The sequence below is a fragment of the Saccopteryx leptura genome, chromosome 6, assembly GCF_036850995.1.
Source record: "Saccopteryx leptura isolate mSacLep1 chromosome 6, mSacLep1_pri_phased_curated, whole genome shotgun sequence".
In the NCBI taxonomy this organism is placed as follows: domain Eukaryota; kingdom Metazoa; phylum Chordata; class Mammalia; order Chiroptera; family Emballonuridae; genus Saccopteryx; species Saccopteryx leptura.
The window spans coordinates 168062872-168088575 of NC_089508.1; the positions used below are offsets into that span (position 1 = coordinate 168062872).

General features: G+C 44.8%; 1 protein-coding gene across 1 annotated transcript; it reads right to left on the minus strand.

Annotated features, from left to right (window-relative positions):
• Positions 1-218: 218 nt before the first annotated feature.
• On the minus strand, positions 219-14090 carry PLAC8L1 (PLAC8 like 1). The gene is made up of 4 exons (XM_066344332.1): positions 13966-14090; positions 10375-10511; positions 1930-2066; positions 219-464 (listed from the first exon to the last, which is right to left on the minus strand). The coding sequence occupies exons 1-4, from the start codon at positions 14088-14090 to the stop codon at positions 324-326; spliced, it is 540 nt and encodes a 179-aa protein (XP_066200429.1). The 3' UTR covers positions 219-323.
• Between the last annotated feature and the right edge of the window lie 11614 nt (positions 14091-25704).

Genomic DNA, 25704 nt, shown 5'->3' on the forward strand with positions numbered 1-25704 from the left:
GGGGAAGAGACACAAGTCAACTCAAGCCAGAACAGTTGCCTCAGTGAGGCAGCCAGCCTGGGGCTGAAGATCTGCAAATTCTAGAGAAGTGAGGCTTTCTCCTCCATGCAGTCGGGACTGAACTGCAGCCTTCCGAAACTTCAGGCCAAGCGAATTCAGACAACAGTCTCCCCTGGGGGGAATGAGTAAAGACAGAGCAACTATAAAGACACTGGGGTTGTTTATTTTCATCTAGTTCAGCGAAAACAAGAAGAACGATCTCTCTACTTAAAAGGGTTTTGAGAGGAGGGCCAGGGGAAGGGATGAGGGGTTTTCTTGCTCTGTCAAATAAAAGTTTCCTTCGCTGAAGGGGCTGCTGAAATTTCATAGAGTTGGGAGGTCCTCATCTTGAGCTCCCGGGCCAGCTGACAGATGGAAAAAGGCCAACAGCAGTGCACGGCCAGCCAGTCCTCACACAGCGTGCCCTGGGGGGAGAAGGGTGTCTGTCCTGGCGCGAGGGCTCAGGCTCCTCCCATCACCCAGGGGCCCATCCCACTCACCGCTTCCAAAGTCCAGCAACACTCCCAGCTTACTGCAGTCCCAAACTGCTCCATGGCTAATCCGTCCTTGCAAATTCAAAGACCTGCCCTTTGAGCTTTTGATAAAGGCTTCATACTTAAAACCATTGCTGTCTCTGTCACCATCTTTTTTTCCTCTTAGGACTGAATATTTATAATTATTTTATTTATTTCTTTGAAATGGGTAATAAGTCCACATGGTCCCAAATTCCCACAGTAAGAAGGGAGAAAGTGAAAAGTAAATCTCCCTTCTTCAGGTGCCCCAGCCACTCAGGTACCTGTCCAGGGACAAGCAGTATTGCCAGTTTGTTATCACTTCCAAGTAAATTCTGTTCACACAAGTATATACAGATCTATAGTCTTTTTATGCAAATAGTCGCATACTTCTGTGCCACTCTGCTTTTATGCATGCTCTTTTTTCCACTTAAAAATATCTTAGGGCCCTGGCCGGTTGGCTCAGCGGTAGAGCGTCGGCCTGGCGTGCAAGAGTCCCGGGTTCGATTCCCGGCCAGGGCACACAGGAGAGGCGCCCATCTGCTTCTCCACCCCTCCCCCTCTCCTTCCTCTCTGTCTCTCTCTTCCCCTCCCGCAGCTGAGGCTCCATTGGAGCAAGGATGGCCCGGGCGCTGGGGATGGCTCTGTGGTCTCTGCCTCAGGCGCTAGAATGGCTCTGGATGCAACAGAGCAACACCCCGGATGGACAGAGCATCGCCCCCTGGTGGGCTTGCCGGGTGGATCCTGGTTGGGCGCATGCAGGAGCCTATCTGACTGCCTCCCCCGTTTCTAGCTTCAGAAAAATGAAAAAAAAAAAATCTTAGGGGCCATTTCATATGAATATATAAAGAGATGCTTTTTTTAACTGTCCACATCTTAGTATGTATGCTGTCTGTCCTCAATCTCTCATTGTAACTCAGTCTTAGCTGCGCAGGAAATTTGAAGGGCCCCAGGGAACACCCAAAGTGAACACTACATAGACCCCCGTAGGCTACATTTTAAGTCAGACCATCCCAAATATATCTTCCAAATTTGATGCAATTCTGTCATCTTCTCTGGGGTGCAAGGAAAGAAACAAAAGGAACCCACTGACCAATAATCTGCATTATAATAAGTCCCCCTTGGAAATACCCTTCACAATGTGACATTCTGGTTAGTATACATCCTAGCAACAAAGAAATCAGAAATTTCTTCCTTTCCCTCTCCTAGAGTCTTCCACTGAGTGCCTTTTTAAGCAGCCTTGCCAAGACTTCTCCCTCTCTCTCTCTCTCTCTCTCTCTCTCTCTCTCTCTCTCTCTCTCTCTTTGAAAAGTGGGGTTGAAAGGCATCCAGGTTCTCACACAGATCCAGGTTGACGTACACATTCAAAGTCACTTACCCATATTTTATGTCGCTCTCTGATGCCAACTCTCAGTGCAAAGGTGGAGCCAGGTAACAACGGCCAACAAAAACACTCTCCGTAATGCCTGGCGACGTCACACTCAAGACACATGGGGCAAAACAGACCACAGAAACCTGTCAATAACCACATAAAAGAAAGCCGAGGGTCTCAGATGTGATCAGAGAAAGTGCTCACCTCAAAGAGCACTTACAACCCTATGCCATCAGTTTCCTGCTGCACAGTCTCCCTGTAATCAGGGACCGAGAAGGAATAACCAGTGCTCAAAACTCAGCGTATGAAAATTGCCATAACTGAGCCATGTCAAAACTGTCTCCTTTTGTTAAACACCAGCATAACTGAACCGGATACAATTCTGTTGGTGTTCACTATGGTAATTGTTTTTTACTGTCAAGAAAAGGCATTAAATAATTTTTTTCCAGTTGAATCACAACTGTTGCTATTATATCTAGCTAATTTCAATATTTAATATAGACACATATAGCACCTTGTTCTATAAATGGAATCGAAAGCTCTTTAAATGGTACATTGATTCTGCCTGCTGTTCTTCTGAGGGTTGTTGTTTTTTTCCTCTTCCCCAGGTCAGGAGGCTGTTCTAATTTTTGCTAGTTTAAGAGAGCCACTAACACCAGCCAGTTTTAATCTATAAACTGGAAGAGGCTTGTTTCTTTGAACATCAGTTGGAAACAGTGTGTCATTTATTGGTTTCTTCGTTCGTTCATCTTTAACTACTGATACTGTTTCCTACACATTCTGTGTGAACCATCTTAACACTGAAGCTTCTCTTTTATTTTTTCTACTGAGTTTACTGGGGTGACATTGGTTAACGAAACCATAAGGGTTTCAAGTGTACAACTCAACAAAACATCACCTGCACACTGCATCGGGTGTCAATCACCCAAAGTCAAGTCTTCCCGTCCCCATTCATCCCCTGCCACTGCTCTCTGCCACCTCCCTTCCTTTCCTCTGGCTGTCGCCACACTGTTGTCTGTGTCTGTGTATTACATACACACAGAGGCTCTGTTTTAAGTATGTTTTGGATCATAGACTATTTTGAGAACATAGAGATAACTGTGAACTCGCTCTTTAAGGGAAAAGAAAAATACATGCACACAGACATGCGAAACTGTTCAATTCCACACATTCAATTCCACAAGGTTCAGAATCCATTGAAAACTATCAGCGGACCTCAGGTTCAGAACCCGGATGTACAGTTAAGACATTTTGTCATTGCACATTGGGAAAGATGACAACTTTGATGAATACAAATTAATTAGAACTATGAAACAGAAAAAAAAAGCTAATTATAACCTTTAAAGTATCTTCTGTCCTGGCCAGTTGGCTCAGTGGATAGAGCGTCAGCCCAACGTATGGACATCCCACGTTTGATTCCCAGTCAGGGCCCACAAGAAAAGCGACCATCTGCTTCTCTCCCCTCCCTCTCCCCTTCTCTCCCTCTTTCCCTCCCACAGCCAGTGGCTTAGTTGATTCAAGCATCAGCCCCAGACAGGGTTGCCAGGTAGATCCCAGTTAAGGCACATGTTGGAGTCTGTCTATGTCTCTTCCTTTCACTTACAAAATATAAAACTGTGTAATGGTATGTACAGCATAATACCATTTGTGCTTTGTTTAAAGAGTTAAGGTGCTGAGGCTCAAAAAGAATTTGAGCCAGAAATTCAGCCTCTTCTTCGTCCACTCAGAGGCCTGGTGGTTACATAAGCTCCCACAGCCTAACTGCTCCAGGCCTGTTCTCTGAGAGCCTGTTCTCTGAGATGGGCTCCACCCTGGTGCATGGGTTGTGGTTCATTTTTCACCGTTCCAAGTTCATTATTGGTTCATTATTCACTGTTCCAACACAGAGGGGAGCTGAGATAAAAAGAAGAAGCCCACGCAAAGCTAGAGAGTGGAGCCCGGAGAGCAAACGTAGGAGAGGTGGGTGGGAACTGCAGCCAGGCACTTTGCAGATCAATTGTTACAAAAAGGCAGAACCATCGCCCCAAATAGGAATGGGGCACACTCATGCATTGTGGGTGGGAGTATAAATTAAGTACACTTTCCAAATGGAGAGCCATTTGGCAACATCTAGCAAGCTTTAAAATGGTACATGTACATGTACAATTTACAACAATTAACCAACAGAGAAAGTCACACACATGCAAAATGACCTCGGTATGATATGAGGATATTCACAGAGCATTGATTTGAAGAGCAAAACATCTGTAAACCACATAGAGGCCCACAATGGGAATTTTTGAATAAGTTATGGTACATTCATATAGTGGAATTTATGCTGTAACTTAAAATACTAGCTCCAGAAGTGCTGATAGGGTCTGATCACCTAGATAGTACGTTGTTAAAACAAATGTGCAAGTTTGTGTAAATTGTGTACACACACATACTGCAAAAAATCTCTAAGGATACCAAAATACTGATGTCTGACAGTTGAAATTACAGAATACTGCTTTTTTTCTTGCATAGTTTTTTGTTTCTTTTCTACAATGGTACTTTCATAATAAAAAAATTAATCTATTCTCACTGAATTTGTGTGTACTTGTACAAGCACATAGACTACGCCTGGACTCAGGCGAGAGCTGCTCGCTCTGGGGAGAACTGGGGAGAGAGAGGGCAATGCTTTTCCTGCTCCAACGCCTGGACTCAGGAGAGAGCGGCTGCTCTGGGGAGAACTGGGGAGAGAGAGGGCAATGCTTTTCCTGTTCCAATGCCTGGACTCGGGCGAGAGCGGCTGGCTCTGGGGAGAACTGGGGAGAGAGAGGGCAATGCTTTTCCTGTTCCAAAGCAGAAAGCACATCTGAATTTTGCATCATATGCATGGCAACCTATTCAAAATCTTTTTTTTTTTTTAAGTACTGAGCTGGCTCCAAAGGGGAGACGCTCTCCTCCCTGGAAATGTTCAGAAAGGTGAGGCTGTCAGGCCTTGCCATGTGTGCGGCAGGGGACTCAATTCAGCAGCTGAGCCAGCCGACCCCGTATTTCCTCTAACGCTGAGGCCTTATGATGTTTCAGTGAAGTGTGAGAAAGAACGAAGCAAGTGAGAATACAGGTTAAAATTCATGCAGGAGCCCTGGCTGGTGGCACAGTGGACAGAGCATCATCCCTGAGTGCTGAGGCCGCTGGTTTGATCCCCAGTCGAGACATGTATGAGAAGTAATCAATGGGCCCACAACTAAGTGGAGCAACGAGTTGATGCTTCTTTCTCTCTCTCCCTCCCCCCACTTCCTTTCTCTCAATACAATGCCTCCTATGAATCACCTCCAAATTGTCCAATGCTTTCCTGGGCATTCGGGCAGTGAACTAGACAATGGTGGTCCCTGATTTTCAGAGAGTGGACAGTTTACCCAAGACACAGTTTGGGGACGTGAATCCCAGTCTGAGGCCTTTTCATGCTTCCTTCCTCTCCCAGAAAACCAAAGAAACTCCTGGCCCACTTCCTTCTACCCACCCTGAGCATCTAATCGTTCCTCGTCCACACCAAGCTCTCTCCCGCCTGCCGCTCCCGGAGCCGCGGCGCCCTCCGCAGGGAAGACTGAGCAGTTCATTATTTCCCGTCTTTCGGTTTCGGTTCAAGTCAGTTCCTCGGAGAGGTCGTCCTTTACCCCACACCCCAGCGCTCTCCTTTCACAACACCCTGTTTGTTTCCTTCACTGCACCTATCACAACTTGTTCTTTTGTTGACTGAGTTATTTGCTTATTGCCTATCTCCACGAAGAAACCTTCTGTCTCATTCACTGCCCTGTCTGTAACGCCCATGACGTGTATGTCTACACAGAAACAGGAACTCAATAAATATTGATTGAATTACAAATCAATGTTGATTACACCATCCACATGTGCATTTTCCTGGGACAACATCACAAACATCCCCGCAGCTGGCCTGCCCGGCCTCTTACCCACAATGCCATGCAGCAGGCACGTGCTCCATTCACCTCGGCTTCACCTTCACACCCGAGCTTTCCGCACCCGCGTCTTCACCAAGCACAGAAGCGCCGGTCTGCTCAAACCAGTGCAGTGAGAAATCAGATAAAAGCACAGAGGTGGCGAGAGGGCGGCAGTTCAAAAATATAGAATTATGCCTGACCAGGCGGTGGCGCAGTGAATAGAGCATCGGGCTGGGACGAAGAGGACCCCGGTTCAAGACCCCGGAGGGGTCAGCTTGAGCGCGGGCTCACCTGGTTTGCACAAGGCTCACCAGCTTGAGCCCAAGGTCGCTGGCTTGAGCAAGGGGTCACTCAGTCTGCTGTAGCCCCCCAGTCAAGGCACATAGGAGAAAGCAATCAATGAACAACTAAGGTGCCGCAACAAGGAATTGATGCTTCTCATCTCTCTCCCTTCCTGTCTGTCTGTCCCTATCTATCCCTCTCTCTGTCTCTATCTGCCACGAAATAATTATATATATAATTATGATCAATTGAAGAAGCAAAATGTCAAGAAGAAATGGAAATCACCACTGCTCATAATGTACCCTTCCCAATAACTTTCAACATTGAATGGACAACTATCCCAGGATGAAATAGTGGCAGGAAGCTCTCCTTTTTGTTCCCGAGTTTGTCACAACTGTTTTCACTGTGATTTAAATTCTGGAAATAAAAATTGTGTGGATCAAGTGGCCCTTTAGAGCAAGGACAGAAAGAAACCCAGGACTCGTGGCACTCACGCTCCAGCTGCATCCGGGGAACTATGGCATCAATAATGCATGGATCGAGTCATATTGCCTGTAAATTGTCCTCTAGACAGTTAGCTTGGAGAAACGAGGAGCAGTCACAAAGGGGAAACCCATCCAGGGAACAACAAATAGATCATGGAACATTCGAGATCACTGTACTGGGTATTTGTGGCCTGTCCTCCATAGATTGTGCACAATTGTAAAAAATATCGTCCACATTTCTTCACATGTCCTTCCTCTTCTCCTTGCCCCCAGAATGGGCTCCTGAGTGGACAAGCAGGGAATCCTTAGAAGAACAAGTGTGGGTGATCTGAACGTGATGGGGGTGGGGTGCAGAGCTCAGCAGTGAAGGCAGAGGGGGTGGTGAGGAGTGGTCCTTTCCTTGACCAGCTTTTTTGGCGATCTTGGGATTGGTAGAAATCACTCTGCAGTGGCCAGTCTACGTCTCCTGATTCTACTCATTGCTCTCTACATGCAGAGAGATAATAAAATTGTATAATAATAATATTAATACCTAAGATTCACTAAGTGCATTATTACATACATATATTGGGATCTTCCTGGTAACAACACCCTAGTAGAAATACTTAGAAAATTATTCCTTGTTGTTGTGGGCAATATTGATAGAACTGTCACTCAAAACGACCTGGCCTGGCCAAGCAGCAGCACGTGTCCTAAGCTGGGCGAACGGGGCTCCGTCTGCTGAACCATCAATTCTCAGACTGGAAAACAAGAAGGTAGAAATGTTTGGGGTTGACCAGATTGCCAGCTAGTTCCAGATAATACATCTTATCCCTTCTGAGCTTAGATTTCAGTTGATGTGTTGATTCTGTAAGCTCTCCCATAGCCATCTAATGAAATCCAATGTTTGCTTGTGTATGAGTTTCCTAGGGTGGCTGGAGCAAAATACCATAAATTGGACATCATAAAACAAGAGAAATTATCCTCCCACTGGAGAATTCTGGAGGCTAGAAGTCTGAAACCAGCATGTTGGCGGGATGGGTTCCTTCCAGAAGCTCTGAGGAAAGAGTTCGTCCGATGCCTCTCTCCGAGAGTCTGCTGGCTGCTGGTCTCTGCTTCTGCCTCCTCATGGCCTTCTTCTCTGGGTGCTGTGACCAAACCTCCCTCTTCCCACAATAACACCAGCCATGGGTGAGGGCCCATCCTACTCAGTATGACCTCTTTTTAACTTGACTAGATTGTAAAAACCCTGTTTCAAGCTAAGGTCACTCTCAGAGGTGGCAGATGGACATGGATTTTGAGGGGACACTATTAAACCCAAAACAATCTCTGATCCAGTTATGTTCCAAACCACTGTTCAGAGTGGGTTCTATACACTATCTGCTTTAATCCTGACAACCACCCTGGATGTGGGCACCTTTATTACCCTCTTTTTATTTTTTTTTTAAGATTTTATTTATTCAATTTTCAGAGAGGAGAGAGAGAGGAAGGGAAGGAGCAGGAAGCATCAACTCCCATATATGCCTTGACCAGGCAAGCCCAGGGTATCGAACAGGCAACCTCAGCATCCCAGGTCGACGCTTTATCCACTGCGTCACCACAGGTCAGGCCTATTACCCTTTTTTAGAGGGTAAAAATGAAGACCTAGAGAAGGCCTTTGAGGTCAAATAACCAGTAAAAAAGAAGTTAAGTTTCAGGCCCTGGCCGTTTGGCTCAGTGGTAGAGCATCGGCCTGGCATGCAGAAGTCCCAGGTTCGATTCCCAGCCAAGGCACACAGGAGAAGCGCCCATCTGCTTCTCCACCCCTCCCCCTCTCCTTCCTCTCTGTCTCTCTCTTCCCCTCCCACAGCCGAGGCTCCACTGGAGCAAAGATGGCCCGGCCGCTGGGGATGGCTCCTTGGCCTCTGCCCCAGGCGCTAGAGTGGCTCTGGTCACAACAGAGCGATGGCCCGGAGGGGCAGAGCATCGCCCCCTGGTGGGCAGAGCGTCGCCCCCTGGTGGGCGTGCCGGGTGGATCCCGGTCGGGCGCATGCGGGAGTCTGTCTGACTGTCTCTCCCCGTTTCCAGCTTCAGAAAAAATAAAAATAAAAAAAAAAAAGAAGTTAAGTTTCGAAGCAAGGTCTATAGCTGATACAAACACATTCTTCTAACCACCACATTATATTACGGGCTTTGCTCTCCTTCAAAACGTACTGATGGCTTCCCACCCTCAACTACAAGCTAGGAAAAATGGTCCTCATCCGATCTGAGGCTAGGTCTTCACATCTCCACGTGGCAGTTCTGCCTTCTCTGTTCCTCAGCCCTAGGTGACGACCAACATCAGAAAATGTGGATGAAAAGCAGGAAGGACCCTGAGAGAAACAGAGAGCTGCCATATGGTCTGGTCAGATGTCCACATGGGTAGCAGTGGCCGGAAGAAACCTGCTGAGCTCTGGGTCAGGTGGGCAGAGAGAGGAATAGAAGGCAGGTGGGGCCTGGTGCTGGGCAGGCTCTTCTCGGGGAGCCAAGGCGCAGCAAAGGCGCAAGCCTGGATGATCAGAGCACCAAGGAATGTTAGAACACTTCCCTCCACGAGACCCTTGCTCAAGTAAGGACATGGATCCTGTAACAGTTCAGAACTCTCATTGACCCATCCTGTAGACTTCTGGACAAATTCAGATTTTCCAAAGAGTGGGGAGAGCCATATTCTTCAAAACTATAAGATCCAGGGTCTGTTAAATTTTGAACTTATTTATTTGTTGGATCATCAAAGGGAACCCAACCCCACACGCGTGCACGCAAACACACACACACACACACATGCACACACACAGAGTCCAAGAAAAATTCAGTGATCAAATTGCTCCCTAGAGCGAGAGCATCAGGTCCTGCAAGAGGATACTGACATGTGGCACCAGAGTTGGGTCAGAATGTCCTCAGGTAAAAATAGAATCAATGAGCTTGAACTTCGAACCCAGGGGAAATCATGAGCTACAGGACAGTGCTGTTGGCACTTCTGAACCACCGTCTGCAAAGATTTCAGTCAAGGGGGCTTCTCTTATAATGTTTCCTATTGTTATAAGAGTTCCACACATTCCCCATAGAACTACTAGAGATAAACAAAACTAAAAGGAAAATGATCCATTAGCCTACCATCTGGAGATGCTGACTATAAACATTTGTATTTGTATCCTTCCAGATATTTTTTTCTAAGTATCCCCCCCCCAAATGATGTCTACAGTGCAGTTTTACAATCTGCTTCTTTAACTTAAAAATGTATTCCAAAACATCTTTCCATCCCATTAAATGTTATCCTCCGACATGACTTTTCATGGCTGCATAATAATTCATTGTATGATGCCCTTATTGAACATTTTAGGTCGTCCAGATTGTTGCTATAATAACCAGTGTTGCAAAATTTAATGTCGCTGCTAAATCTTTGCATGTGATTTATTTCCTTAGATTAAATGCCTGAAAATGTAATTACTGGGTCAAAAGCTATGTAATACTCGAGGTTGTTTTTATATGTATTGCTAAACCACTCACTGGGAAGGTTGTACCAATTTATACTCCCCCTAATGAGAGAGCCCATTTCACGCGTCTTTGCCAACAATTTTTTAAAAAGTTTTTAAGTCACAAAGGCAAGGATTTTCTGCCAAAAAGTACATTTGAGTCATTAGAGAACTAGTCCAGTTCTTCTGAAACCATTTAATTTCTGTCCTTGTGCCTGATGCTGCTTTTCTCCCCGTTGCTATCTTGGGAAAGAAAATAGTGAAGGACGTAAATGAAAAGGAAAAACGTACAAATTCTCCTATCTCTGCAGACGCTGAAGAGGCCGGTGCTCCAGTGGCCACCCGTCTGGACAATGGTTGTGACTGTGGTCCTGCCTCTGGCTCCTGGGACAGGCTGCTTCACCACAGCTGGGGCTGGGCTGTGGTTCCTGGAGAATCAAGGATGGTGATGCATCCGTCAGACAACAAAGAAAGTGGTTCAGAAGGCCACCCATTCAGCCAAGGCAGAGTCAGAAAGAGGAGACAGGGACCCGCTGATGCCGCGCCCAAGCTGACCTGGCCTGGCCATCGCCCTCCCTCCTCCTCCATCGTACCTCTCCGACCTCGTGCTTCATCTCAGCATCATTATTCTCACACCTGCCCGTCCAACTCAATGTCCAGTCTACTTCCTCAGGGTTCAGCAATTTGGGAGGCAAGAGGCCTCAGTTCAAATCCCAGCACGCCAACTCACGGAAGAGGCAGCAGGTGCAAGGGAAGAGGATGCTGGCGGCAGAGGCCAGTGGGGCAGCAGGGGACCCACAGCTGGAAGGGTTGCATCGGAGGACTTAGGGTTGGGAGCTGCCTGTCTAGAAGCGAAAACTGGGGCTCTGAGCCATGGCCAACCCTTCTATGACCCATTAGGTGTCACAGACCGTGCTGAAGGGCCTGACAAGCTCTGAGAGAGCCTACAGAAGTAAGACGTAAATAGAAAACTGTACAGTAGCAATCAATTCATGCTCCGTTAAACACAAAAATCTAGCATTATGTCACTTCCACTCACTGTCAAATTTAGAATTCGCAATATTTTATTACAGTTGGAAAGAATTTACAGTTCTCGCATTAAAAAAAAAAATCCCAAGTACAAATGACTGCTGAGAAGCAGCAGCCGATCATAAATGACTCACAGCCAGCCTGACCAGGCAGTGGCACAGTGGGTAGAGCATCACCTGAGGACTCAGGCTCGAAACCCCAAGGTCGCCAGCTTGAGCATGGGCTGATCCAGTTGAGTGCAGGCTCACCAGCATGAGTGCAGGGTCTCCGGCTTGAGCTCAAAGGTCACTGGCTTGAGCAAGGGGTCACTGGCTTGGCTGGAGTCCCCCAGTCAAAGCACATGTGAGAAAGAAATCAATGAGCAACTAAGGTGCTGTAGATATGAGTTGATGCTTGTCATCTCTCTCCCTTCCTGTCTATCTGTCCCTATCTGACCCTCTCTTTCTAAAAAAAAAAAAAAAAAATCTAAAATGAAAAATGAATAAATGACTTACAGTCAAATAATTTCAAAGCAAAAGTTACTAACACACTTTCACTTATTGTACAGGGAAAAAACCACATGGCTATAATGTATGGTATGAGTATATTTTAATGTACTTGTTGTAATGGGCTGAGGACCTATCGCTATAGACTGAATTGTGCCCCCCAAGTTCAAATGTTGAAGCTGATCCCTAATGTGACTATTCTGGTAAATAGGGCTTTTTGGAGATAATTAAGGTTAATTGAGGAATGGGGTAGGGCCCTAGTCCGATAGGATGGCTGGCCTTAGAAGAACAGGAAAGGCTGTGTAAGCACACAGTGAGAAGGCTGCCAGCCAGGAAGAGAGTTCCCACCAGAACCCGACCAGGCTGGCACCCTGATCTGTAGTCCCAGACTCCAGAGCTCTGAGAAAGTAGACTTCCGTTCTTGAAGCCACCCAGTCTATGGTATTTTGCCATTGCTGCCCAAGCTGACCAAGAAACTTATGAGGATTTCAACCTGCCCTGAAAAAACTACCTTGACACACATTTCCTCTAATCCATGTAAGCTCTGGGGGTTTGGAGCACATGCTGCTTCTCCCTGTAGCCCCAGAATCCAGCATGCTCCCCTGAACTTAACTGGCGCATGTATTTGTTGGATTAGATTAAATGGAATTCACAGGTCTTTCCGTATATTTGAGTCCTCTTCAAATGTAGCTGCGAATTATATGACCTGCACTGTGTTTCACTCTCTAGGAATGGCACAGCTCTCAGGTATGAACTGAGAGATACAAACAGAGTAGCCTGAATGCTTCCTGCATCCCTCCACACAATCGGAGGATTTACTTCTCAATGTGATGATGCCCACAAGTTGGCATTTCCATCATTATACTAACAGTTTCCAATTATCTCTGACTTTCAGTAGAGGAACTTCTCAGTGCTGAGCCCCTGGATTCAATTTTCCCCTGAAATAAACCGTTCGCAGTTTGCAGCCCTAGAATAGAATTTGCTGCTTCTATCTCACTGAGCATTATGTGTGTAACACCTTTTATTACGGTGAGGCAGCCAGTTCTCTATCTATTCCAAATCAAATAACTAAGAGGATATCTTTTCCTTAGTGAAAATATAAGTTGTTTTTGAGGTGTTTTACCTAATTTTGCCCTCAGGAAGTACATATTGAGCTTCTTTTCTTTATACCCTGATTCTCTGGTGATTTTTATACTAAAAATGTTTGAATTATCAAGCACTGGCTAAAACATTTCAGTTCAAGATTATAGCTCATAGCCCTGGCTGGTTGGCTCAGTGGTAGAGCGTCGGCCTGGCATGCAGGAGTCCCGGGTTCGATTCCTGGCCAGGGCACACAGGAGAAGCGCCCATGTGCTTCTATCCCCCTCCCCCTCTCCTTCCTCTCTGTCTCTCTCTTCCCCACCTGTAGCCAAGGCTCCATTGGAGCAAATTTGGCCCGGGCGCTGAGGATGGCTCTCTGGCCTCTGCCTCAGGCGCTAGAATGGCTCTGGTTGCAACAGAGCAACGCCCCAGAGGGGCAGAGCATCGCCCCCTGGTGGGCATGCCAGGTGGATCCTGGTCGGGCACATGCGGGAGTCTGTCTGACTGCCTCCCCATTTCCAACTTCGGAAAAATACAAAAAAAAAAAAAAGATTATAGCTCATGAGTCTTAATAAAAACTAATAAGTTGCCTGACCTGTGGTGGCAAAGTGGATAAAGCATCAACCTGGAAATGCTGAGGTCGTCAGTTCGAAACCCTGGGCTTGCCTGGTCAAGGCACATATGGGAGTTGATGCTTCCAGCTCCTCCCCCCCTTCTCTCTCTCTGTCTCTCCTCTCTCTGTCTCTCTCTCTCTCCTCTCTAAAATGATTAAACTTAAAAAACACACACACACACACACACAAAAGGCATTTAAAAAAAAAACAACTAACAAGCATATCTACCTTTCACTGAGCACTTTCTGCGTACAAGGCACTTGGTAGCTCCCTTAATTATTCAGGGGCAGCTACAGGGATCAGACTAAAGTAGCTATTATAGCTCCCTGCACAGTTCATAGCTCTGTTATCCCAGAGAACGTTGTATCACCATTTGAGTTCAGAAGGGTGGAAACTACTGGCAGCCATCAGAAATAGTTTCACTTGGTCAGGGTTCAACATTTTAAGAATAAAGAGACATCCCTTCATGGACGCCAGCCCTTCTCTTCTCACAAGCCAGGCAAGGCCAGAAGGAAGTAATCAGTGGCCCCTCGATCAAGTACACATAGAAAACGACAGCAACTTTCCTCCCAGGCCCAGCTTTCTTGTCCCCGGCTCCTTAGAAGAGATTGATTTGACATTCCAACCAAAGATCAAAAGCTGGGGGGGGGGGGGGTGATCACTCCGCTCCCTACCTCAGGTTGGAAATAAAATGTTGTTCATCCTCAGGTGCCATGAGTGAAAGCGACAGAGGTGAGTATACTCTGAGTAAGGAAACATCCTTAGGAAACTTCAAGAAGTCACTTCCAAACCAATTCATAGGGATAGGTGTTTTCTTGTCACATGGGCTATCCTTTTCCCTCTGACAGTAAGCTGATTCTAAACGTAGGCTCAATTCAAAGTGAAACTGCTCTTCTAAAGAATGTTGCCTTGACATTCCGGAACCTGAGGTCATAACAGTGTAACTGACAGACGTCTTATTTCTTAAAAGACAGGTACACCTCTAACAGTGGGCATGTCCAGCTTACTAATCCGAAGGGAGACCCTGCTGAAGGATAGAGTGCAAGTTAAAAAAATAACTTATCCTTGGTGGGAGATCCCTTTACTTTGATAACTCTGGTAAGCATTTATCTAGCAAGGTGTCACTTGACATTTCCTTAGGGGACTCGAAAGGCTAGACTTCTGCCATGCAGTGTAGCTGAAAAACAGCAGGGGCCTCTCGTCATCCCAGGACTGACAGTCCAACTCCGCAAGATGAGTCCTCTAACTAAGCTGAAATCAGACATAGAAAAAGGTCTTCCAGCCCACATATTGGACTTGAATCTATCTCATGAAAGAATGTCTTTAAAGTTTTGAACTACGCTAGGCTGTCCTAAGCTCCTAAGGCTTTTTAGAACTAGAAATCTACTACTCATGGATTTCACTGACCATGCCAGGGGAGTGGGGCCGCTTGCTGCTGCTCAACCCAGCTCAAAGGGCATCTAGTGAACAAAAGGCAGGCATGGAGGGGCTGGTGATCGCCTCCCCACCACTCGGAACCTTCAGGGCCTGAGGAGCCTCTGACAAATGCCTCCAGGGCCTGCCTTATGGAGGCACGAATCCCCCAACATTGGGAAATGTCCCTAGAGGCAAAAAAAAAGAAAATAGCAAAATTGCACACTGAAAGGAGGGATCTGTGATCATAATTCAATGTGATATTACAAAGACGATAGGAGGAAACTGCCAATTATACTCTATGTTCTGTCATCAGACCCCCAGAGGAGGATTGCTTAAGTTCTGAACGTCAAAGCATCTACTTGAGCAGGGTTGTTAACAAAGACTTGTACCATACCTCCCAAATCAAGACTCTTCAGCTATAGCTTCCTAATTGCCTTGACTCACTGTCTTCTTAACTATAAGAATGCATCCTTCATGAAGAGTAGCCATGTTTCTTCAGCTCTACACTCTATTCCAAGTGCTTAACACAGTGTTTGAAACAATGAGCACTCAATAATGCATCAAATTAACGTGGTACACGTGAAAATTCAAGTTTATAAGAATAACAGAAATTAAGAGGTAATTACTTGCTTTGCTAAAAAGATTCACAATAAGATTCCTTTGAAAAGGGAACAATCATCATACATGTATGCTGATGCCCATATTTTAACATTTCATTTGTACTCAACTTTTTTTTTTTTTTTGTCAGAGAGAGAGATAGATAGGGACAGACAGACAGGAACAGAGAGAGATGAGAAGCATCAATCATTAGTTTTTCGTTGCAACACCTTAGTTGTTCATTGATTGCTTTCTCGTATGTGCCTTGACCGTGGGGCTACAGCAGACTGAGTAACCCCTTGCTCGAGCCAGCAACCTTGGGTCCAACCTGGTGAGCTCTGCTCAAACCAGATGAGCCTGCGCTCAAGCTGGTGACCTCAGGGTCTCGAACCTGGGTCCTCCACATCCCAGTCCGATGCTCTATCCACTGCGCCACCGCCTGGTCAGGCTGTACCCAACTTTTCTAATCAAACGTCTATTGTTGGAAGAGACTAATCCACATGTCACACAACTCCTTCACCTAAAAAATAAAATGAAAAAGAGAAAAAGGAATGCTCTTCTTTATAGAAGAATGACAACTATTTATGAAAAAGAAATGTTAGCATCAGAAAATGATCATTTTGGTTAGCCCCCAGTATAACTTCTTCAGGAAAGGGTCTTCCAAGAGTACGAAAACCATAAGGTAAAAAATTGAGAACAGGACATTCCTCAGGTGCGGAAAGGAAACCACAGATTTCTAGTTGCAAAAGAAATAATATATCATGTTTTGGGAGAGGTCCAGAAATATTCAAAATATATCTTTACAATAGAAAGTTCTAAAAGTGCTTTTATTTTTTTTATTTTTTATTTTTTGTATTTTTCTGAAGCTAGAAACGGGGAGAGACAGTCAGACAGACTCCCACATGTGCCCGACCGGGATCCACCTGGCACGCCCAACAGGGGACAACGCTCTGCCCACCAGGGGGCGATGCTCTGCCCCTCCGGGGCATCGCTCTGTCATGACCAGAGCCACTCTAGCGCCTGGGGCAGAGGCCAAGGAGCCATCCCCAGCGCCCGGGCCATCTTTGCTCCAATGGAGTCTCAGCTGCGGGAGGGGAAGAGAGAGACAGAGAGGAAGAAGAGGGGGAGGGGTGGAGAAGCAGATGGGCGCTTCCCCTGTGTGCCCTGGCCAGGAATCGAACCCAGGACCCCTGCACGCCAGGCCGAGGCTCTACCACTGAGCCAACCGGCCAGGGCCTCTTTTTTTTTTTTTTTTACAACAAAAACTCTGGAAGTGATTTAAATACATGTATTTTTATAATGGAAAGTTCTGGAAGTGGTTGAAACGTATCTTTAAAATAGAGATTTGGAAAATTATCAAATTTAGTTATCACTACAAGTGGGATAAACTTCTTTTTGGGGAGGAGGGTGGACAGACAGGAAGGGAAAGAGACGAGAAGCATGAACTCATAGTTGTGGCACTTTAGTTGTTCATTGATTGCTTTCTCATATGTGACTTGACTGGCAGGCTCCAGCCGAGCCAGTGACCCTTTGTTTAAGCCAATGACCTTGGGCTCAAGCCAGTGACCATGGGCTGAACAAGCCAGCGACCTTTGGGCTCAAGCCAGCAACAATGGTGTAATGTCTATGACCCCACACTCAAGCCAACAACCTCAGGGTTTCACACCTGGGTCTTCAGCACTCCAGGCTGATGCTCTTATCCCCTGTGCCACTGCCTGGTCAGGCTATTATACACTTCTTGATATGATGCAATAGGAAACAATATTTAACCTAAATTTTATTGTCTCTGGACCACCACTGTCCAACAGAAATATAACTCCAGCCTCATATGCAATTTAAATTTTCTAGTTTTAAAAAACTAAAAATAAAACTGGATGACTCTAATTTTAATGTATTTAACCCAATTTATTGAAAACATTATTTCAGCATGTAGTCAGTATAGTTATTATTGAGATATTTTGTGTTCTCTCTGTCATACTAAGTCATTGAAATTGGAAATGTAGTCTTCTACAGAACACCTCAATTCAGAGTAGCCACTTTCCAAGTGCTCCACAGACACGTGCTTCCTGGCTAAGGCACTGGACGGCACAGCTCTAGTCTCAACTCCAATACATGGCAAACGAGCACAGAATAACAAATGACCACCCTCTCCTCCCAACTGAAAGTACAGGAAGTACTCCTTTGTCATCCTCCTTAAGCCCTTAGGAGCAAAGATCATATCCTGTGCTGTTTTTCTGTTTTTCATGTATATGGAGTTTATTTTCCCCATTTATTTTTTATTTTTTATTTTTGTGGCAGAGACAGAGAGAGTCAGAGAGAGAAGGACAGATAAGGACAGACAGACAGGAAGGGAGAGAGATGAGAAACATCAATTCTTCGTTGCAGTTCCTTAGTTGTCCATTGACTGATTTCTCATATGTGCCTTGACTGAGGGGCTACAGCAGACCGAGTGACCCCTTGCTCAAGCCAACGACCTGGGGCTCAAGCTGGTGAGCCTTGCTCAAACCAGATGAGCCTGCGCTCAAGCTGGCGACCTCGAGATCTCGAACCTGGGTCCACCACATCCCAGTCTGATGTTCTATCCACTGCGCCACTGCCTGGTCAGGCTATTTTCCCCATCTTATAACCAATTAAGCTCTAAGCACCACAGTGGGTAATAAGAAAACTTAATTGATGCTACAAGTCTTGGGTGGTATCTGGATATTTTCTAATACAGATGCTAAGTTATGGTCAAAGATATTAAGGAGAAAAAGAGTTCATCAAAGTATCAGCTAACATTGAACGCTACCAGAGCCAGGCAGATGGATAGCTAATAAACAGTCATTAGATCCTGGACACAGCTACCACAAGCCACAGAAGACATGAAGGCACATTGTCTCATTCCCACTTCAAAAATCTGCAGCGATTCTTCAGACAATGAAATTAACTTTGAATTTCATCCTGGAACCCAAGAATCTTATAATACCATCCAATTTACTTACCTGTTTCAGTCTTCTCTCATTCCCCTAGGATAAACACTCCATTCCTGGCACCATCTCCCAAACAAGCCATGCCTCTGTTTTCACCTCCGAGCCTCATCCATGCCTGGTTCCACATGCCAGAAATGGGGTCCTGCTCTCCATCCTGCTATTCCAGTCCTGATAACCCTTCACTCCCACCTCATCTGTGAAGTCCTCTCTGACTCTGGCCCCATGTAAACGTCTCCCTCCTCTGATCTAAGCATCCTGACAACATCGGCCTTAGTCAAATACACTCCTGTTTCCCAGGTATGCCTTCCCTGGTTACACGAGTGTGCTACACTAGACTGGAAAGGCAAGGCAGGCCAGGGCTCTGATTCCACTCTGCCCCTGGGGTGTAGGATCTGGGCAGGTCACTTTCCAGCCCTAGGCCTGCTTCATTTATGCGGCCTCTGCGATTTCTTCAACTCATCAGCTACATGCCCCTGTCTTACAGCCTTTATACCTGTTGTACCCTCAGTCTAAAATGCTTTTTTGCCCAGAACAAAACTACACGTGCATTTATCCTTCAAGTCCACTTCTAGAAATTTACTCTTAAGATTCACCTCCACAAATAGAAAACCATATATATTCACAAAGTTACTCACTATATAATTCTATATGGAGCCTATAAAATATCAAAAAATTAAAAGCAGGCCCTGGCCGGTTGGCTCAGTAGTAGAGCATCGGCCTGGCGTGCAGAAGTCCCGGGTTCGATTCCCGGCCAGGGCACACAGGAGAAGCGCCCATCTGCTTCTCCACCCCTCCCCCTCTCCTTCCTCTCTGTCTCTCTCTTCCCCTCCTGCAGCCGAGGCTCCATTGGAGCAAAGATGGCCCAGGCACTGAGGACGGGTCTGTGGCCTCTGCCTCAGGTGCTAGAATGGCTCTGGATGCAACAGAGCGACGCCCCAGAGGGGCAGAGCATCACCCCCTGGTGGGCATGCCGGGTGGATCCCGGTCAGGCGCATGCGGGAGTCTGTCTGACTGCCTCCCTGTTTCCAGCTTCGGAAAAATGAAAAAAATAATAATAATAAAATTTTTAAAAAAATTTTAAAAAAAAGCTCACCAGCTTGAGCCCAGGGTCGCTGGCTCAAGCAAGGGGTTACTCAGTCTGCTGAAGACCCACGGTGAAGGCACGTATGAGAAGGCAATCAATGAACAATTAAGGTGTTGCAATGCGCAACAAAAAACTAATGATTGATGCTTCTCATCTCTCCATTCCTGTCTGTCTGTCCCTGTCTATCCCTCTCTCTGACTCTCTCTGTCTCTGTAAAAAATAAAAAAAAATAAAAATAAATAAAAATGAAAAGCAAGGTGTAAAATAATTAGACATACCATGATACTTTTCCCATGAGAAAGGAGAAATCAAAGTATACATAAATATCTGCTTATTTACAGAAAAAGAAACACAGGAAAGATAATTCAGAAATTAATGAAAAAGTTTAGCTATGGAGGAATGTGGTACAGAGTAAAAATTCTCTAAAAAATATACATAGTTTTACTTTTAAACCACATATTTTACTAAATTCAAAAAATAAATAAAGGCCTCGACCGGGTAACTCAGTTGGTTAGAGCATCGCCCCTATACACCAAAGTTGTAGGTTCAATCCTCGGTCAAGGCACATACAAGACTCAACCAATGAATGCATAGATAAAATGAAACAAATCGATGTTTCTCTCTCTTCCTCTCCCTCTAAAAATCAATCGATAAAAAAGTTTTGACAATTAAAAGGAAACAAAATTAAATAAAGAAACAAATGATTAACAATATATTAAAATCTCAAATAAAAAATTCATTCACACACAAAAAGAATTCAGTCAAGTAACATTTGACATAGTGCTCTGTGTTTTAAAGATACAAAGTACTACAAAAATTTATATATATATATATATATATCTACATAACATGTTTGTTGTTAATACTAGTATTGATTGGTAACTCTGAAATTATTAATAAAACAAATGAGTAAATATATTGAGTTTCTTGGGAACCAATTCTCACTTTGTGAGAAGATACAAACATTTCAGGGGAGAGGGCAAGAAATAATTGTGATAATAGATAAAATTATGATTTAAAACATATTTATACTTCCTTTTTTGTGGCAGAGACAGAGAGAGTCAGAGAGAGGGACAGATAGGGACAGATAGACAGGAAGGGAGAGAGATGAGAAACATAGATGAGAAACATCAATTCTTCATTGCAACTCCTTAGTTGTTCATTCATTTCTATTTTCCGGGTCTCGAACCTACGTCCTCCACATCCTAGTCCAACACTCTATCCACTGTGCCACCACCTGGTCAGGCAGGCCTTGGTTTCTTAATAGCATTCTCCACTAAAAAAAAAAAAAAAAAAATTCTGGAACCAGAAAATACAAGGTGAGCTGGGAAGTTCTTGTTGTACCGTGAAGCAACGAAATATTCCAAGACTCCTGGGGAGATGTCAAAAGGACAGGAACCAGCTTGAACAGGGCCGCCAGGAGGTAATGTAGAAAATTTTGAGCAGTCAAAGCATAATGATGGTAATAAATTACAGCACTTACAAAAAAAATCCATCTGTCCACAGTGGTTGAAAAAGAATGATGAAAGAAAAAAAAATGGAAGCAAAGGGGAAACCTCTTCTTTACAGAAAAATGATACCTAATAGGTGTAGAAGAAATAATAAAATTAGAATTCACCTTATTACAACCACCAGTGTCATGATGACCAGCAGAAAGATGGTCCATTTCATGAAAGTTCACTGGTAAGGAGGAATGTTCAGGGAAGTCTCAACAAATCACCTTAGAGATGACTTATTAATTCAATGGAGAAATCTGGAGATACTTTAACCAAGTGATCAAGCTTAGTATCACAAGTAATGGGAACACAGTGACATTCTGAGTCCTGATGTGATACAACGGGAAATAGCACCCATGCAGCAGCATTGCCAAGACTTTCAAATCTGAATCTAAACATGAGGAAACAGACAAACCCAGATCATGAGGCCAACTACTAACAACTGGCATGGAGTCCTCAAAAATGTTATAGTTGTGACAAACTGACAAAGAAAACTAAAGAAAGCAGAGAACCGTCTGAGTTGGATGATCAAGAGCCATGACTACAAAATGCAATTGCTTGATCTTTGATTGGACCTTGAAGGCTAAAAACAAGCCATCCTTGAGAAGACAGTGGGGAAATTTTATGACTTCATTTTTATTAGGAAAGCGCATTACCTAATATTATGGCAGCAATGTTAAATTTCTTGAGGAAAATAGATGTATATGAGAATGTTCTAGTTCTTAGGGGAGGAACAGGCTAAAGCAGCGAAAGACAAGTGCCATGATGTCAACAACTTACTGTCAAATGGTTCAGAGTTTTTAAAAAGTATATTCTAAATCAGTGGTTCTCAACCTTTCTAATGCCGTGACCCCGCAATACAGTTCCTCATGTTGTGGTGACCCCAAACCAAAAAATAATTTTGGTGGCTACTTCATAACTGTAATTTTGCTACAGTTATGATTTGAAATGTAAATACCTGACATGCATTATGTATTCTCGTTGCTACAAATCAAACATAATTTAAACATAGTGATTAATCACAAAAACAATATTTAATTATATACTGAGAAATATTTATTACTAATGGACCTCCTTACCTAGTGTAATGGGGCTACCATTCTGTAAATAGCTGCTTAACTAATGGATCTGTTTTTTCCAGATTAGTGGCAAGTTTTCTATATAGAATAGTGTGAACTATGTCATAGGATACACTGCAGTTTCTGCACAGCATGGTATCTTTCAGGGCTCTTTCACACTATAAAGCAGCGGTTTCTGCAGTGGAATCCACATCTCATTTACTTCAATGGGAGACCCGTGGATTCCGCAGAAGAGAGATCCCCTGTATGGCAGAAATGCAGTTCCGACACATTTCTTCCTCTCCTATTCAAGTCAATGGGAGGCCGCAGCAGATTCCGCTCAAATATAGAGCATGTTGCTTAATTTTTTCCGCGCTAGAACTTTCCTAGAGCAGAAAAATTCCAAAGGTGGAATCTGCCACCCCCAATAGACTTCTATAGGAGGCAGATCTTTTACACTGCAGAATCCGCACAGCAGATTCCTCAGTGTGAGGCCTCTTTCAGTCTATTGGGGGTGGCGGATTCCACCTTTGGAATTTTTCTGCTCTAGGGAAAGTTCTAGCGTGGAAAAAATTAAGCAACATGCTCTATATTTGAGCGGAATCTGCTGCGGCCTCCCATTGACTTGAATAGGAGAGGAAGAAATGTGTCAGAAACTGTCATTTCTCGCCTCTTATTGAAATCAAAAGGAGGCTGCGGTGGATTGTGTGGTAACCCGAGATTCTCGGGAGCTCTCTTCCACAAAATCTGCCGCACTCCCAATGAAATCAATAGGAGGCAGATTCAATGCCGGAAACCGCTGATTTCAGCAGTTTCCTCATTCAGAATATGCAAAAGTAATGGGAGACATGGGAGATAATTATACATTGGGGAACAGTGTGAACTACATCTTATAGTGGTCTCTTATAGTATAAGACCGATGTAGTTCACACTGTGTAAATGTATGGTGCTTTGTGTAAGTGTAAGCTGCTTTGTGTACTGTGTAATGATTACACACAAAGCACCTTACACTTACACAGTATTGTGTGTATGGTGTGTGTACTGTTTTTACATTATTAACCTTTGTTACACCAGCAGGCTGTCTCGCAGGCTCTCTTGGCTCTCCCCCTCTTGCCTCTCCACCTCCTAGGCTTCTGTCCTCCGGCGCTTGCTGCACCTGCCCACTGATGACATCAGCAAGCGCCGGACACACGTAATGCACTGCTATGGACGAGCAGCCGCACTGCTATGGACTGTGGAGCGTTCCCCCGGCTTCCCCCGCCCCTTAGGCCCCGGACGGATGATGCAATCACGTCTGTGCATGACCGCAGGCATTCAGTTTGGAACGCACGTCCATAACGGCATGCGTTCAAGCTGAATAGCGCTGCTGCAGACGGTAGCGCGGCTTCTCAGCGGCTAAAGCCATCGGAAATATGTATTTTCCGATGGCTTTAGGCGACCCCTGTGTTTTGGTCGTTCGACCCCCGCCGGGGTCACAACCCACAGGTTGAGAATCTAAATGCAAGGTGGTATTCTGGACAGGATTCTATAACAGCAAAAAGACAATTAGTGAAAAAACTGGTGAAATCCAAACAAAGCCTATAATTTAGTGAATAGTAATGTAGCAATGTTAATTACTTAGCTTTGACAACTGAGCCAAGGTTACATAAGATGTTAACTTGAAGGGAAACTTAATGAAGGGTATACAGAAATTCTGTATAATAGATGCAACTTCTCTGTAAACCTGAAACTATTTCCAAATTATTTTTTTATATTTATTATGTTGATTTTTTAGTGAGAGGAGGGGAGAGAGTGAGAGAGACAGGAACATCTATCTATCCCTTTATGTGCCCTTGACCAGGTATTGAACCAGCAACCTCTGTTCTTTGGGACGATGCTCTAACAAACCGAGCTATCCAGCTAGGGCAATATTTCCAAATTAAATAAAAAATTTAATGTATACTTAGGAAAGGCAAATGTGGCAAAATGTTAACAATTGATAAATTTAGCTGATAGGCATATGTATGTTCACTGGCCAACTCTTTCAACTTTTTAGTAGGTTTAAAATTGGTCAAAATAAAATGTTAGAAGAAAATTAAGCTACCAAAGGTTAAACATAAAAGGATGGTGCCTGACCAATGGTGACGCAGTGGATAGAGTGTTAGCCTGGGATGCTGAGGTCCCAGGTTCAAAACCCCGAGGTTGCCGGCTTGCGCATGGGCTCATCTGACTTGAGCTCAGGCTCACGAGCTTGAGTGCAGGGTCACCAGCTTGAGCATGGGCTCATCAATATGATACCATGGTCACTGGCCTGAGCCCAATGGACTGGCTTAAAGCCCAAGGTCGCTGGCTTGAGCAAAGGGTCACTGGCTCGGCTGGAGGCCCTGGTCAAGGCACATAGGAGAAGCAATCAATGAACAACTAAAGTGCTGCAACTACAAGTTGATGCTTCTCATCTCTCTCCCTTCCTGTCTCTCTCTTTTTCTCTCTCTCTTGCTAAAAAAAAGTAAAATAATGATAAAAGATATTCCATGTGACCACTAAACCCGAAGAAAACTGGGGTCATTATGCTGGTGTTAGACAAAGTAGCATTTAGGCACACAAAAAAAAATTTTCTAAAAACAGAGAAACATTTCCTAATTGGAAAACAATTTACAAGGAAGACAACAGAATCTAAATTCATATGTGCCTAGTAACACTATCAAAATATATCAAACAAAAACTCTCTAAACTAGAAGGAGAAATCAGTAAATCCATAGTCATAAGAGATTTTAATTCTAGTACACCTCTAAAAAACATGTAAACTGATAAAAAAACAAATCATTACAATACAGATTTGAACAATTCAATCAGCAACTATGGCCTAATGCACATACATAGAACTCTAACATCGCCAAATAAACATTCTTTTTAAACTCACAAGGAACATGCATGAAAACTGGATCATACACTGGCCATGAGCTTGTCTTTATGGAAGGGGACACAGGCAGGCTTATGAGGTGCTGGTGTTGTGCTGTATTCCTTGACAGGGTACTGATTATATAGATTTTTGCTTTGTTAAATATTTCGCTGTTGCTTTTTTTGTGTGTGTGTGTATTTTTCTGAAGCTAGAAACCGGGAGAGACAGTCAGACAGACTCCCGCATGCGCCCGACCGGGATCCACCCAGCACGCCCACCAGGGGGCAACGCTCTGCCCACCAGGGGGTGAGGCTCTGCTCCACCGGGGCGTCGCTCTGTTGTGACCAGAGCCACTCTAGCGCCTGGGGCAGAGGCCAAGGAGCCATCCCCAGCGCCCGGGCCATCTGTGCTCCAATGGAGCCTCGGCTGTGGGAGGGGAAGAGAGAGACAGAGAGGAAGGAGAGGGGGAGGGGTGGAGAAGCAGATGGGCGCTTCTCCTGTGTGCCCTGGCTGGGAATCGAACCTGGGACTTCCGCACGCCAGGCCGACGCTCTACCACTTAGCCAACCGGCCAGGGCCGCTGTTGCTTATTTTTTGTGTGTAATTACCATGTTTTGTGTGTATACTATATTATTTCTCGTTGCTCACTTTGTAAAGAGTTAACATCCCTTAGGAAGGAACAAATCTCCTACGAATAAACCGGATGCAGCCTGCTTTTCTCGAGCTCCAGATGAGGTAACAGCTTAGGCTCAGAGGCTTCCTTGTACAAAACCTACATGCCTTTAGACACAAAAGCTATATTCAGCCCAGAAAGATGCTCAGGCTACGAGAGACACTCAGGAACTGAGACTGAGGGAACTGAGCCTCCATGAGTCCCAACTCACATTTAATCCAAGGCAGCAAAGGAACATAGGC

Bases quoted from the DNA above. Each gene is read 5' to 3' on its own strand.
- PLAC8L1 (XM_066344332.1), bottom strand. From the start codon at position 14,090: ATGAATTGGTTTGGAAGTGACTTCTTGAAGTTTCCTAAGGATGTTTCC. The intron at 10,512-13,965 runs GTAGGGAGCGGA...TTGATTCTCCAG, and splicing joins CATTTTATTTCCAACCTGAG to GAACCACAGCCCAGCCCCAG. The intron at 2,067-10,374 runs GTACGTTTTTCC...GGTTATTGACAG, and splicing joins CTGCAGAGATAGGAGAATTT to GTTTCTGTGGTCTGTTTTGC.